Source organism: Sarcophilus harrisii, chromosome 1 (genome assembly GCF_902635505.1).
Source record: "Sarcophilus harrisii chromosome 1, mSarHar1.11, whole genome shotgun sequence".
In the NCBI taxonomy this organism is placed as follows: Eukaryota; Metazoa; Chordata; class Mammalia; order Dasyuromorphia; family Dasyuridae; genus Sarcophilus; species Sarcophilus harrisii.
The window spans coordinates 572,092,178-572,105,373 of record NC_045426.1 but is presented as its reverse complement, the minus strand read 5'-3'; the positions used below and the strand labels follow the sequence as shown (position 1 = coordinate 572,105,373).

Genomic DNA, 13,196 nt, shown 5'->3' with positions numbered 1-13,196 from the left:
GCTAAAAATTAGTAGAGCCAGTAAATGCTTGAGAACTGTTAAGCTGTATTATTTGAAAGGAATGAAGCAGGGGTTTCCCCCCCCCCATCAAGTATTTGGGGAACAGGTTTAAAAATTAATTTCACTCACAAAAATGTTTTTTCTTCATATTTTACACTTTATTTTCTCTGTACTCTCTACTTATGAGCCTCTGAGTACATCTTAGGCAATTTTTTATTTACAACCATTTTAGAAAAAAGCATATATTTTTTCATCTTTATATCAATATAAGCTACAAGTATAAGATCTATCAGGAATAAGATACCCAAAAGTAACATTTCCAATTTTTCTTTAAAAAAAATATTTCCAGTTGTTTCTATGCCATAATATATTAAAATGGATTTCCTTTGTACTAGTTAATTGCAAGGCATTATCTGATTTAATCTGACTCACATATTAATGCTTATTCAAAGATATTTTATTGTGTTTATTAATTTATATTTGAAATAGCTGGAATTTTTTTCTTCCTAACTTCTGGTATGGGGGGGGGCGATTTCCCCAAAGTATCCAAATATTCTTCTCTTTAAAAAATTACATAAAGAAGAGGCCTTCCTTAATGGAGTACTACAGTAGAAGTGGAAAAACAAGGGTGGGGGGAAGAAAATGATAATTGTTTTCTCTAAGGCTATTATCTAATGCGAAAGCAAATAGTCAGTCAGACTGAAAATCAGCTAACAGAAGGGGATTAGATCTGAGAGTGGCTTGATTTCTAGCAGTGCTGTCTCTTCAGACAGTGATGAGATACAGGCAGAGAAGCCAGGAGCTCTCCAGATGGCTAGGGAAAGTGTTCGTCTTGGGTTACTGCAGGGCAGTCTGGACTCCTAACGCAGGCAGGCAGCCTGGGGAAGGCATCATTAGGGAGGCAAGTTCCATGTCCACCCTGTAAAAGAGAGAGAACGACTGAAAGACTAGGCAGACTGCCCAAGAGGGACTGTGCTCGCCTATTGTTAACATATACTTGACCCCTCTGACCTCCTCACGACACAGATGTCTCCTACCTCTATCACCTCCCACTGCTAGAAACCCTCCCCCACCCTGCACCTGGGTAGCGAAGCCGGGGCCGGCTGCTGGCAGTATGTTGTTTGACTTGAGAGGTGGCTGGGAGCTGAGGGAGCCAGACTGATACGTGGGAGCCTTCTGCGGGCAGAGCCGCGCAGATTGCATGGAGCTCCTTCTTCGAGGCAGACGCAAGGCAGCCCTACAAATATATACATCGCCTTCCTAGAGAGTGAGAGGGGGAGAGAAAACGAGAAAGGGGGAGAGAGGAGAAAGACAGACACACACACACATACAGAGAGAGAGAGAGAGAGAGAGAGCGAGAGAGAGAGAGCGAGCGAGAGAGAGAGAGAGCGAGAGCGAGAGAAAGAGAGAGAGAGAGAGAGAGAGAGAGAGAGAGAGAGAGAGAGCTTGTGACAGTAGCAGTTCCCTGCACTCCATATCACATTTGTCTGCAGCAACAACAACGAAAAGGAGGTGGGGGGTGGGGTGGAGAATCTCCCGCAGTAATTAGTTCTACGTGGAGACTTTGTTTTGCTCTTCGTCCTCGTCCCTTTCCTTTTTTGTACCAGAAATCTCTAAGCTGGTGCTGCTACTGAGCTCCAAACAGCTGGAGTTCTTCCCTGGGCTCGTTTGGTTTTGACGTGTGTGTGTGTGTGTGTGTGTGTGTGTGTGTGTGTGTACGTGGATACATACTCTGGACTGGCAAAGGAAGCTGCATTGCATTCCTCTCTCCCTCTCCCCTCCTGCAGTCTGGGCTATCCGCGTCTCCGCCTGGGAAGGACGGGAAGTTTTATTTGCAGCACACAGCTTGTGGCGAATGGTGGGAATCTCCGGCCCTTTGCAGTGTAAGTACGGACGCCTGAAGCTAGGCTCTTAGAGCCGGGAAGGGACTGGGGAGGACCGGGCCAGGGAGGGTATCTCGAAACCTGGAGATCTGGACCGAATGAAAGCACAGACAGGTAGGCGGACTGGTTGGGTGGAAGGAACCGCTATTATTCTTAGCACTATGATAACCCTAATGTTTTATTTGCCCTTTCCTCGTCTCCGGGGTTGGATTATTTAGCCCAGGCAATGCAAAGACTGGGATGCCTTGGGTGGCTGGAGAAGCATAGCAAGAGTGGAGGGTTGAGGATAATTCTAGTATAGGCTGCTTCATATAGAAACCTCACCAGTTGTTGTGTGTGTGTGGAAGGCTATTATCAACTTCGCGAGTCAGCAAAATGTTATAGATGAGGAATATTTTCTGAAATTATTGGAAACATTTACTTATGATTTACTACCCCAAATTACAAGAGGCACAAATAACGTATCTAAAAAGGGAGAACACTTTAAAAATAGCATGCCCTAATATATATTGGGCAGATAGCAAAAACAAACTAACAAAAAACTACTACATTAGTTAATTGCAGATGATTGTTACTCATGGTTTACAATTATTATTCAAGAGTTTTTTTAAAAAAAAGTAAAGTAAGCTAAGGAAAATCCCCAACTTTGACGTTCCAGCTGTTTACGGTATGTACTTTGTGGTTAAGAAAATTGTCAATATTGAAATACTTTCAAATACCTTTATAACATTGTCTATCTGGGGAGCCCTATGCCTTTTTTTTTTTTTTTTTAATGGCAAACAAAACAAGACAAAAACCCAAACCCCTACTAACACGACTGGTAGTGTGACCACTCCGCACGAGATGCTGTTGACATTTCTCTGTTGCATCATCGTGAGAAAAGGCCGAGTCTGTGTGCCAGGTGCGTTTGCCTGGTCTCTGCATATTGTAAAATAGACCAAAGGAGGGCAAGAGACTTCAGGTTCAGCTTCTTTCCACCCCCACCGCCCCCCAAGTCTTTTCCACTTGTCCCTTTCATTCCACTCCGGACTCCTTTCTTCATATTTTACTTAGCAGCTGGCGGATAAGTCAGTTTGCCGCATCTCTTAAGTATAAAAGATTTCTGGCATCTGAGTCAGCCTTGCTGAGCAGAACAAGTAGGAAAAGAGAAAGTCCCCAACTAATCTGGGTAGCACCATTCGACCTTTTCCCGAAGGGCGCTCTGGTCTTTCCACGCCGCAGACCTAGAGGGGCATGGTTCAGAAAACGACCTGGAGAAAGGAGATCGGTCAAGTCGTCATGTTTGTACTGTCCCCTCTTTCTTCAGGCAGAGTCCCTTGCTGCTCTTCTGCTCTTAGCGAATGGTTTAGAAAGGGAGCCTGTTAACGTCCCCTTAACTGTCCTTTCTGCGGACTCCCCTGATGGGAGATTATTCATTCGAACGAGATTACGTTTCCGACCCCGAGCAGCTTCTGCTTCCTACTGGACTGTGGCGAGTCAGGTTTTGAATTTAGAAATCCGGACAGAACCTTGGGAAGGATAGATAGCCCATGTGCTGGGATCCCGAAGTAGGATTTGCTCCCCGACTGCTATACTAAAAATAACCATCCTGTTACCCTTTTCCAAACCGGTCAGTCCAGGAACCCCTTGCCAGAGAACTTGTTACCAGTTTAGTGTTGGGAGCTGGGAAATGAATAGACTGGGTGGGGAGGGGCTGGGGTAGAGCAAAGCCCAGGGAACGTAACCTTTTCTAATTCTGCATACTGTACTCATTTTATGGTCAAATCCATGCGATGAGTGTTTGCCTGAGATTCCTTTTTTTTTGGGGGGGGGGAGGGGCGGGTGTAACTTTAACTTAAGCGCTTCTCAATTTGGTTTTTTTGGGGGAAGAAATCTACAAAACGTTAGGGCAAAGGGTATGTATATCCTGGATCGGGGCTGGCGGGGTGTCCTGCGAGCCTCGGAATGCATTCCTGGGGAGATGAGGCAGCAGGGAGGGAGAGGAAGGGGTAGGATTGAATGGGGGGAAGAAAAGCTGTTCTAGCCAAACTTCGTGTACTTAATATAACTCTGACCCTTTTAATTTTTAACATCTCTTCCCTTAATTAATCTGTTCAGGCCCTGGACTTAAATGGCTGTCCACAGCTGCTGCAAATTGATTTATCCCCTGATAAAGGTCGAGCTGCTGACCAAAGCAGTTTCCTTATGTGCAAACTAACTTGAAATCTGCTATGGAGGACATTCCCCACCCTCCTTCTTTTAAACAGCTGTACCATTTTGTTAAGGGCACTCCAGTGGTTTTTATCATCAGTTTTTGCTATAAATAAACTACCAGTATTGGAGAGAACACAAGAGTTAGAATGGTTGAGTTCACACTTAAAAGCCTACAAGATTATTCAGCTAGTGTAGGATAGATGGTCTATTAGCATTGTGGCCCTCAGTTTTAGTCTCCTGAATAGTTTACCTTGACCCTGTAAGTATTCTGTTGTTGAATTTGTTCTGGTCCTTACCCCGTCATTCCTTGAAAAAGTTCAATAAAAGTTTAGTATGTGGCTACTGGTTCAGTTGGCCATCCTGAGAGTGAAGAGTGATAATGTTATTGCTGTGGTTTCTGGCTTTATACTTCAATTGTTTACTCTCCCCCACCCCCTCGTGTTTAGCCATGCTTTAACTTTCTGGTGTTCTTAGATAATAGAGGAAAGGCGATTCTGATTTTTAAAAAAAATGTAGTTGCCACCGTGCCTTGAAGATCTGTGACAGTCTTGACAGTCTTAATCGTGGAATGCAATTTGACTAAGGTATTTCCTAAAGGCAAGGTAAATACAGAGGAAGTTTTTAAGTACATTGTTTTGTTTACTTGTACTATATTTAACGTCTTTCTGGGGCTCTTAAATATATTTACACATATGTGCACTTAGAAGCCCTTTTAAATATCTCTTTTATATTTAGTATGTAAAAATAGATTTTTTTTCTGGGTCTGAGAAGAAAACAACTGCAAAGAATTTGATTTTAAATCTTGTAGGTAATGTTTTCACTTGATGGACTAAATGGTCTCCAAATCTAGTCTTTTTTTTACAATTTATATTCATTACAAATAATGGGAGGGGGAAAAACAATCTAGTATTGTTTTAATGCCTAGGGAACTCTAAGGCTAAACAAAGAGTTTTTAAGATTGCACTCTTGATCTCCCTCAAACTTTCTTTGGCTATTTGTAATAGCAATTTCCAATAATCATTTAGTTTTAAATACTTAAAAAGGCTTACTTTACAAGAAGCATACTATCAATAGCTTGAACACTGGTGTCAAGTCAGGTCATTGGCAACTGCATGAGCTGATACTACTCTATGGCCTTTAGTTTTAAAATGATTTGTGAGATTTTGTTAGAAATAAAATAGTAACTACAATGGGCTTATTTGATCAACATATTTCTTTTTCCCCTTCTCCCGTCCAAATAAATAAAATAATGGAGATTGTTCTTTCACATAATAGATTCAATGTTTATAAATAGAAGTTTAGCTTAAGTAAGCTTTAAAAAAAATTAAATGGCAAAAGGGGGAGGACGAAGGGAAGAAAATGCCTCCACCTGGAATGCTGGTCAGTGGCTTGTCAGTTCTGGACATTCTCCTCTGTCAAATCCTGTTTCTCACTTCTTTGATATGAGCATCAGCTGACAGGCACTGAATGCAAAGCCTGCTTCATTGAGGCTCTGGGCAGGCAGCCTAGCAAGCAAAGCATTCTGAAAAAAACTGGCACCTGCAGGATTTGCATGTGGAGAAACAAGTCAGTTTTCATCTTGCTGGAGTTCTTTACTGTAATTTATGTAAGCCGAATGAGAGGAGATATTAATATGTTACAGTTTGGGATTTTTAAAATGTTCTTTGTGCTACTAGTCATCCTGAAGTGAGTCATAGCTGAAATTGAAGAAGGTGCACTTGATTTTGGTTAGTTATTTTAGCAGTACATATATGAAACTAGTATCTTCCTTTTGTAGTTTGCTTATTTGAAAAAATAGATTTTCAGACTTCGGTAATTTTAATCATTATTCATACTTAAAGGAGAATTAAGCACTTAAAATAAATTTGAAAAAATGAGGCTTTGAAAGTTATAGGACTCAATAACTAGCTATATATGTAAATCTATATGTATACCTACATGACTATGAACTTTTTGTTTCCAAACTTCAATAACTAAATAGCAAAATTCTCTAAATATATAAGCAAAAGAATTACTTAGATTCTTAAGTCTTTTTTTGATAATAAAAGAAGTGCATAACTCTGAACATAACTAATCGATGTTAAAAAAAAAAAAAAAACCAAACCAAAACAAATACCTTTGTGAATCCAAAGGGATCAGCCATTGATGAACAATTTAACTTCAAAAAATGGTCATAATCTGAAAAGAAATTTTCCATTCTTATTTTATTCACTGTGGATAAAAGTTCTTAAATAATGTTTAAAGAACAGTGGACATTTTATTAAAATAAACATTAGTTCAGTTTAATGGAGGTAATTGTAAGTGATAAGAGCAGAGCAGGTTATCTCTGTGTTGTTTAAACAGAAGCAGCTCCTTTGCACCGGTTCCAGTGGCCATCTGTAGGAGAGAAGGGCTTGCACCTGTCTGTCCACACTAATTATAGATTAGGGCCAAAGAAATGAAATTCGAGGAGGTTTTCAGCTAATGAAATCCATACTGATTTTATTGTAAATGTGTTTTATGTAAAGAGGGTGATGGCTGAGTTGTCAGCAGATAAATTGCTATGTAGCTGCTAGAGACTTTTTTTTAAAGCAGGATGCTGTTGCATTAACAAAGATGAGGAAGGAGCAAAGATTCACCATTCAAAATTTTTCTGTAAAAACAATCAAAATAACCTCTCCATCCATTTGATTCACATCTATAGTCATAGTTCAATTTGGAATCAGTATTATTGGGCTAGTGTGTCATTTGATGATCTTGTAGAGGCAGAATTAACCATTAATGTTTAAAATGCCAAAAGTTACACATGAAGTAAAAGAAGAAAATATAGGTTTTGTTTGAATTTTGCTGATAAAACATTAGAAACATCCTCTCCCCCCCATTTTGGTTTCATATACATGGGATATTAGAGTGAAATGAGTGAGGAATGCATTCTGCAATAAAAGGTCACATGAATGTCTACCACATCTGTTTATAGTAATTATGAACATAATTAACATAAGAATTACAAATGAAGTAATGACAAGCTGAGCAATGAGATATTATGCTATAATGGTCATATGCTGGAATTCTCACATTATAGCACACTGGAATTCACATAGTCAACGCAAAAAAGAAAATGCTAGATTTTTATCTATTTTAATGCTTCAAAACTTATCTGCCTGGGACAGATGGACTCCTTCCTTTATGTAGGAAGGTGGCCCATTATTAAGAGAGAGCCAGCTGAAATTAAGATTTCTAGCCTCCAGTCTGGACTTTGAGACAGCTGTGATTATAGAATCCCACTTATGGCATATATTTATGCTATGATTATTTTATTACTATATTACTTTATTTTAAAGTTTGACTGTTTTGTAGCTAGTGGTTTGCTCTAGAATTCCCATTTGAGATTTAGTTGATATTTCTACAATTGGAAATCATAAGTCAGTGACTACATAACAGTGGAAATATCTTCACTATGCCTTTCCAAAAGAATTTATTTAACATGTTTGATTTTATGCAATTGTCCTCATATCTTCAGTAATTTTAGGTGTATTCCATCCTTTAGTTTATGAATATAAAAGGGCCACTAACATTGATTTTACAGCATCTCAAGAGAACATGTTATAGAAAAAAAAATTGTGGTATTTGTAAATTGAGTCTAGTAACTAGGGATGTTTTTCTTCCTACTCTTGCATAAGGTTTATGGATGTTAGCATATAGTGTCTATTCCAAACTGGTTTTACTAAAATATTACTTTAAGGCAGAAATGTACATGATTGTGTCTGGTTAGTTTTCAATGTGGCTTTCAGTAGCAGCTAGAGAAGGGGTGAAAGGTGACCTTTTGTGAAAGTAGGAATGATACCCTAGAAATCTGGTATTAAATTGAAGACATGTAAGAGTGACAGATTTTCATTCCTTTAAGAGCTCACCAGCTTTTGTAAGGTATTCTGCCCAAATGGTTAGCTTCTTAGTAATGCATCTATCTCCCTTCTTCCTCTCCCCCCCACCCCCTTTTAAACTATTGCACCAGGTCACTTTTTTGAAGAATTAAGAAATATTACCTTGTTCATGTCTCAGTGATACCAAGAGGTTTTCACATTATTGGATTACTGGAGGATTTGTGACAGGCCCCTTTTTATCTGACATTCATTGCATTGACAAGATTTTCACACATGCCCTACCCCCATCCATGCTCCTGCTTTTCACTTTGTATTACATATCAAATTTCCCTTAATTCTTTTCTGGAGGTGGGGGTGGGGAGAGAGAAAAACCTACCACTAGTATACACACACACACACACACACACACACACACACACACACACTTTTTAGCTTAAGTAACTAGAAAGGATTGGTTAAATAATACCTGTCTTTGCACTCTCTACTTTCCAAGGTGATCTTCTGTATTTTTATTCCCCTCCCTTTTCAGTTCAATATGGTTAAAATCAACTGTCTTGTTAGCACAACTTTCAGAGTAACTGGATTCAAAAGTATGCAGCACATTGGTGATCTCACTTATCTTCCTCTTTAGTGAGAGCTTCTCAATCAAAGCTCTCCTGCTTTTAAATCTGACACACTACCTCCCCCCTGCCTCCCCTCCCCCAAATATTACCAGCCCTTACTCCCTTCATTGCACACCATTAATGCTTCTGATCAGGTGTTCCAAATTCCTGATGGATGCATTTAAAAGGAAAAGGGAAGCCTAAGGGGGATTCCCCCGAGTACCTTTCTTTTGACCCTTTTTGGGGAAGGTGAACCCTGGCCCTGTAGAATGCTTAAGTAGCTCTAGAATGTTTTGCAATTCTTGGGCCCGGGGCTGATTATGGGAAATCTGAGAGGTCTCCCGCTCCAGTTAATATTTCGAGCTTAAAATTCCTATCACTAATAAATCCAAACTTCAGAAATACAAAGAAAAGCTATTCTCTAGACTCTTGCTTAGACCATTTGAATTAAATACCTACTATGTGCAAGGCCCTATTCTACACCTTAGATTTATGATAGTGACCTAAAAAGTCACTTTAGTAACTGAAAGAGAAATGTCATGGCTTATTCTGGTGATATAAGCAATAAACTAGAGAGTACTGGAGCAAACAAGAGAGTTGGACTGAGTGGAGCAACATGATTTATTTCCTATGTGTGTTGGACATTATGGAAGAGAGGGATGGACCAGTAAAAAAGAGGGACAGAAATTTCCATTTAGGGTCAGTTAGGAAAATTGGATTTTATAAACATAAATATGTAAATTTTAAAAAGCATTCATTATGTGCATTCATTCTATGTGTCACTTTTGTAATGTATATGTATAAATAACTACACATGTATATATAAAGAAATGTAGACCTTTGTTTATGAGACAGAGGTTTGACTAGACTGGTTTTAAATTGTGACTAAATATGGAAAAAAAAAAAAAAAAACAAGTGTGATGTAGTGAAAAGAAGAGTTGATGTGGAATCCCATAACTTGTGGTAGATTCTAGCTACATGAACTTGGACAAAGTTCACTTAACCTTAGTAAATCTCTTGTTTCCTTATCTGTAAAATGGAGGGGGGGGGGGGGGGGGGGGGAGAAGGATTTTTATTTCCAGGACTTTTTCTAGCTCTGATTTCTAAAACGAAAGGTTTCTTTGGCATGCGTCTCCAAACAATATCCCATGTTCCACTTTAGGACAAAAGATTTCTTCTTATCTGGGCCAAGAAGGGAAATCTCATGGAATAGGTTTGACTTCCCCTTCCTGCAGAGGTGTTTAGGGCATGCAGTGGCAGGTTTCTGAATGGCCAGGGACAATGTGCCCTTGGCTGGCTATGTCCCCTGCATATCCTTTGCTAGGAAGAAGGCAGCTGGTTGGAGTGTTCTTGCCCACTCTCACCTCCCACCCTTACCCACCCCCCTGGCATTTTTTCCCTTTTTCACTAGGCCCTTTCCCCCTCTTTTCCCCCTGTTTCCCTTTTTTTTTTTTTTTTAATTTCCCTCCTTTTCCTACTCCATCTCTATCTTCCTTTCCTCCCTCTTTCCCCTCTCAGTCTCACACACACCCTCTGTTTATTTTCCTGCCTCCATCTGGGCCCTGCTGATATTGTAATCACCCTGATGCACATTGCCTTCCCCCCTCTCTCTCACTCACACACTCACTCACACACAATGTGCCATCCTGACAAGGCTTTTACTTCAGATAAGCTTCGATGTGTGTTTAATGAATACAAAGCCGGGGCCAGGCTGCTGCTGTTGCTGCTACTGCTACTGCTACTGCTGCTGCTGCTGCTGCTGCTGCTTCTGCTACTGCTGCTGCTTCTGCTTTTGCTACTGCCGCCGCCTCTGCTGCCTCCATAGCCACCTCTGCTCCTGTACTCCTGCCAGAAGGTAATCTCTGTGAAGAGGGGAGGGGAGACCAAGGGGAAGGAGGAGTGGGAATGAGGGAGGGAAGGAAAAAAAAAGGGGGAAGACTGCAATTTTCTTTCCTTCCCTCCCTCTCTTTCCAAATGATGCAGAAGTCAATAAGACTAGGAGAAGTGAAGATGTAACCTGTTATCTGTCTCTCCTCTTAGCTGGCGGAGAGAATTTACATTTAAAGATTAGCTGGGGGAGAAAGAGAAATCTGCCTTTTGTTGTGGGGTTAGGAGGAAGCATCAGTTCTGGCCTTGGCGCTATCTCCTATCACCTCCGCTATCCAAACAGGACTCACAGAGGTGAGATTACCCAAAGGGCCTTATCTCTAATTGGGTTTAGTTTTGCTGGTTTGAATGGATTTAGGAAGACTCAAGGATTGGGGAGGGGGATAATAGATTATTTATTGATTGGACTTTAAAAGCCATTAAAAGGAGGAAATAAACTGCCCAGTGACTTTATTATATATACATATTATACATACATACTTTATATATATATATATATATATATACATTATATTTACATATAACCTACACTTATGTATACATTGCATTTATACAACATATAAATACATTTATATATACACGCATATGTATATATGTATATATATAAATAATATGTATATATAAAGTATATGTATGTATTTAAAGTGAGACTTTGGAGAGACTCCCTTTAGATGGTCCCTGAATGAAGCTGCAGATGGCTTTGAATGACTTAAGTGTTTTATCTTCCTTCTCTGTCTTCTACCTCATTGTAGTTTAAAAAAAAAAAAAAAAAAAAAAAGTTATATGCTTGCAGGGTGCATCTGTTTAAGTACAATGGATCAGGGTAGAGGGTGAAGGAATCCAGAAGCCTTATTTGGTGCTTGGCTTTGCTTTTTCTTGGAGTGGTTTTTTTGGACGAGTGAGAAGTTGTTAAGAAAATTTGGATTGGTGAGAAAAACAAATGGAGCATTATTTTAATTTTGGACTAATCTGGTGGTTTTACTGTATGCTTTCAGCTTCTTAGTCCAGAGGAAAGATTGCTTTAAATATGTTAGCTATGCCAGATAGATTTGCTTTAAAATTGTCATTTCCATTTTATGTTTGGAAGTGTAACTCAAAATTCTTCATGGGACAAAGAGTGAATTTTCAGTTTTGGAAGCTAAAAATTCCAAAAATTTGGAAGCTAAAAAGCTATTGGAAGTAAACAATTATAAGGAAAAAAACTGAAAAAATGTGTTCCTTCCAATAAGCAAGGTAAAAAGGTGTTTGTATAGATATATAGATATGATCCAGTAACTAAAAGCCTAATTAAAATTTGTTTAAAGGCAAGGGGGCATGTATTCTTGTTGACAGCAGCAGATCGATTGGGTAAGACAATAGAGTCCCATTATTTTACTTCTATTGACTGAACATATTGACATTTCAGGTTTGCAATTGCCTCAGTGAGCATGATGAAACATTGAAATTCACAGACCAACTAGCTAGAGTGGCACATATATTACTGTATGTCATCTCTGCCTTCGGGTTACCTTATCACTGAAGCAGAATGGTAATGGATGGCAGAAGAGTACTTCACATGGGTTAGGGTTCCATCAGTTAAGAAACTGACATGGACCAGGTCTTTGGAGCATCTTTAATTATACCTAGAATTATGTGCAGGGAGGTTGGTGCTCCTTAGTTGTTGTGAGGAGTGAGGGAAGGTGGTGCATTTTGAGTTTACCATCTGAGAAACAGACTGGCTAAACAGGGTCCTTATATTTCATGTTTCATAAGCTAGAAGACTTGTTTTAAACTTTTACATTTAACACACCAGCCAATATCAGTAGTGAATTGTTGGAGTTGTAATTTAGATGCTTGCCAGGTTGGGCTGGGATGACATCTGTTCTTTGACAGTCTGGGATACTCCAACCCCCAAGCACCTGCTAAAGCTACATCTAATATAAAACATGTCTAAGGATAGTAAAGCAAACTTCAAAATAAGGTTAATGGTCTGGGGCTTTTTTTTTTTTTTTTTTTTTTGGCTTTTCTATTTTTGATTGATAATAACAGGAAAACAAGAACAATTTAGGAACACATGTGTACGTGTATATAAATATATGATCTGAGCATACACACGCACACAGTATATATGAATAAAGTCTCTGCAGTTAGGGACAGAAATATCAACTATAAGCTGTTCACCTTCTTATTCTCCTTACATTTTTTGAAAACTAATTTTCAATTATCTTTGGCTATATTATGAAATTGTGTCTTGGGCAAACCGAGGAAGGAAGGGAATTTTAAGCAGACAAAGAACTTATAATGTAAAGAACCAATAATGATGCAACTCATTTTAAAAAGTTCAATGCAAATATAAAGCAGTATTATACTATTTACAATGTGTGTGTGTATACATATATATATGAAAATTGTTGGCAATAAGTAGGCCACTGATGCTCTGAAAGATGGTTAGAAGAAAACTAGTCCTTTATACCATTTTCATGAAAATATTAGGTTTCTGTTTGATCAGCAGGTGCTGCAAAGATGAAAGCCATGTGTACATTTTCAGAAGGCCAAAAGTGTCAATTCAGAAAAGGAAAGTGATAAGAGAAAATGCAATCAGTTTTCCTGTTTTCAATTTGTGCAGGATTTGAAGAGCTGTTTTGTTAAACTGCTACATCTGCTCCAATATGAATATTGAACTACTTCCACTAAAAATAACACCCTGTAATTTGGAAGCTAGTGCAATCTTTTGTTAATGCAAGTGGGTTATTTAAAAACAAAAAAAAAATACAAAAAAACCCCAATTTTCT

At 39.0% G+C, this 13,196-nt stretch overlaps 1 protein-coding gene across 6 annotated transcripts in view; it reads left to right on the top strand.

The window, feature by feature from the left end:
• The first annotated feature begins 1,821 nt into the window (after positions 1-1,821).
• RUNX1T1 (RUNX1 partner transcriptional co-repressor 1) overlaps positions 1,822-13,196 on the top strand; it is a 172,122-nt gene continuing 160,747 nt past the window's right edge. For 2 of the 6 annotated variants that reach the window (XM_031946974.1, XM_031946975.1), the window contains exon 1: positions 1,822-1,883. Coding sequence is in view for 1 of the 6 variants with exons in the window: in XM_023496385.1 (XP_023352153.1) it covers positions 1,856-1,883 (28 nt within the window). In the remaining 5 variants the exon portion in view is untranslated. Of the gene's footprint in view, positions 1,884-10,302; positions 10,394-13,196 lie in introns of those variants that run through there. The other 4 variants (XM_023496385.1, XM_012541711.3, XM_012541702.2 and 1 more) reach the window with 4 other exon arrangements.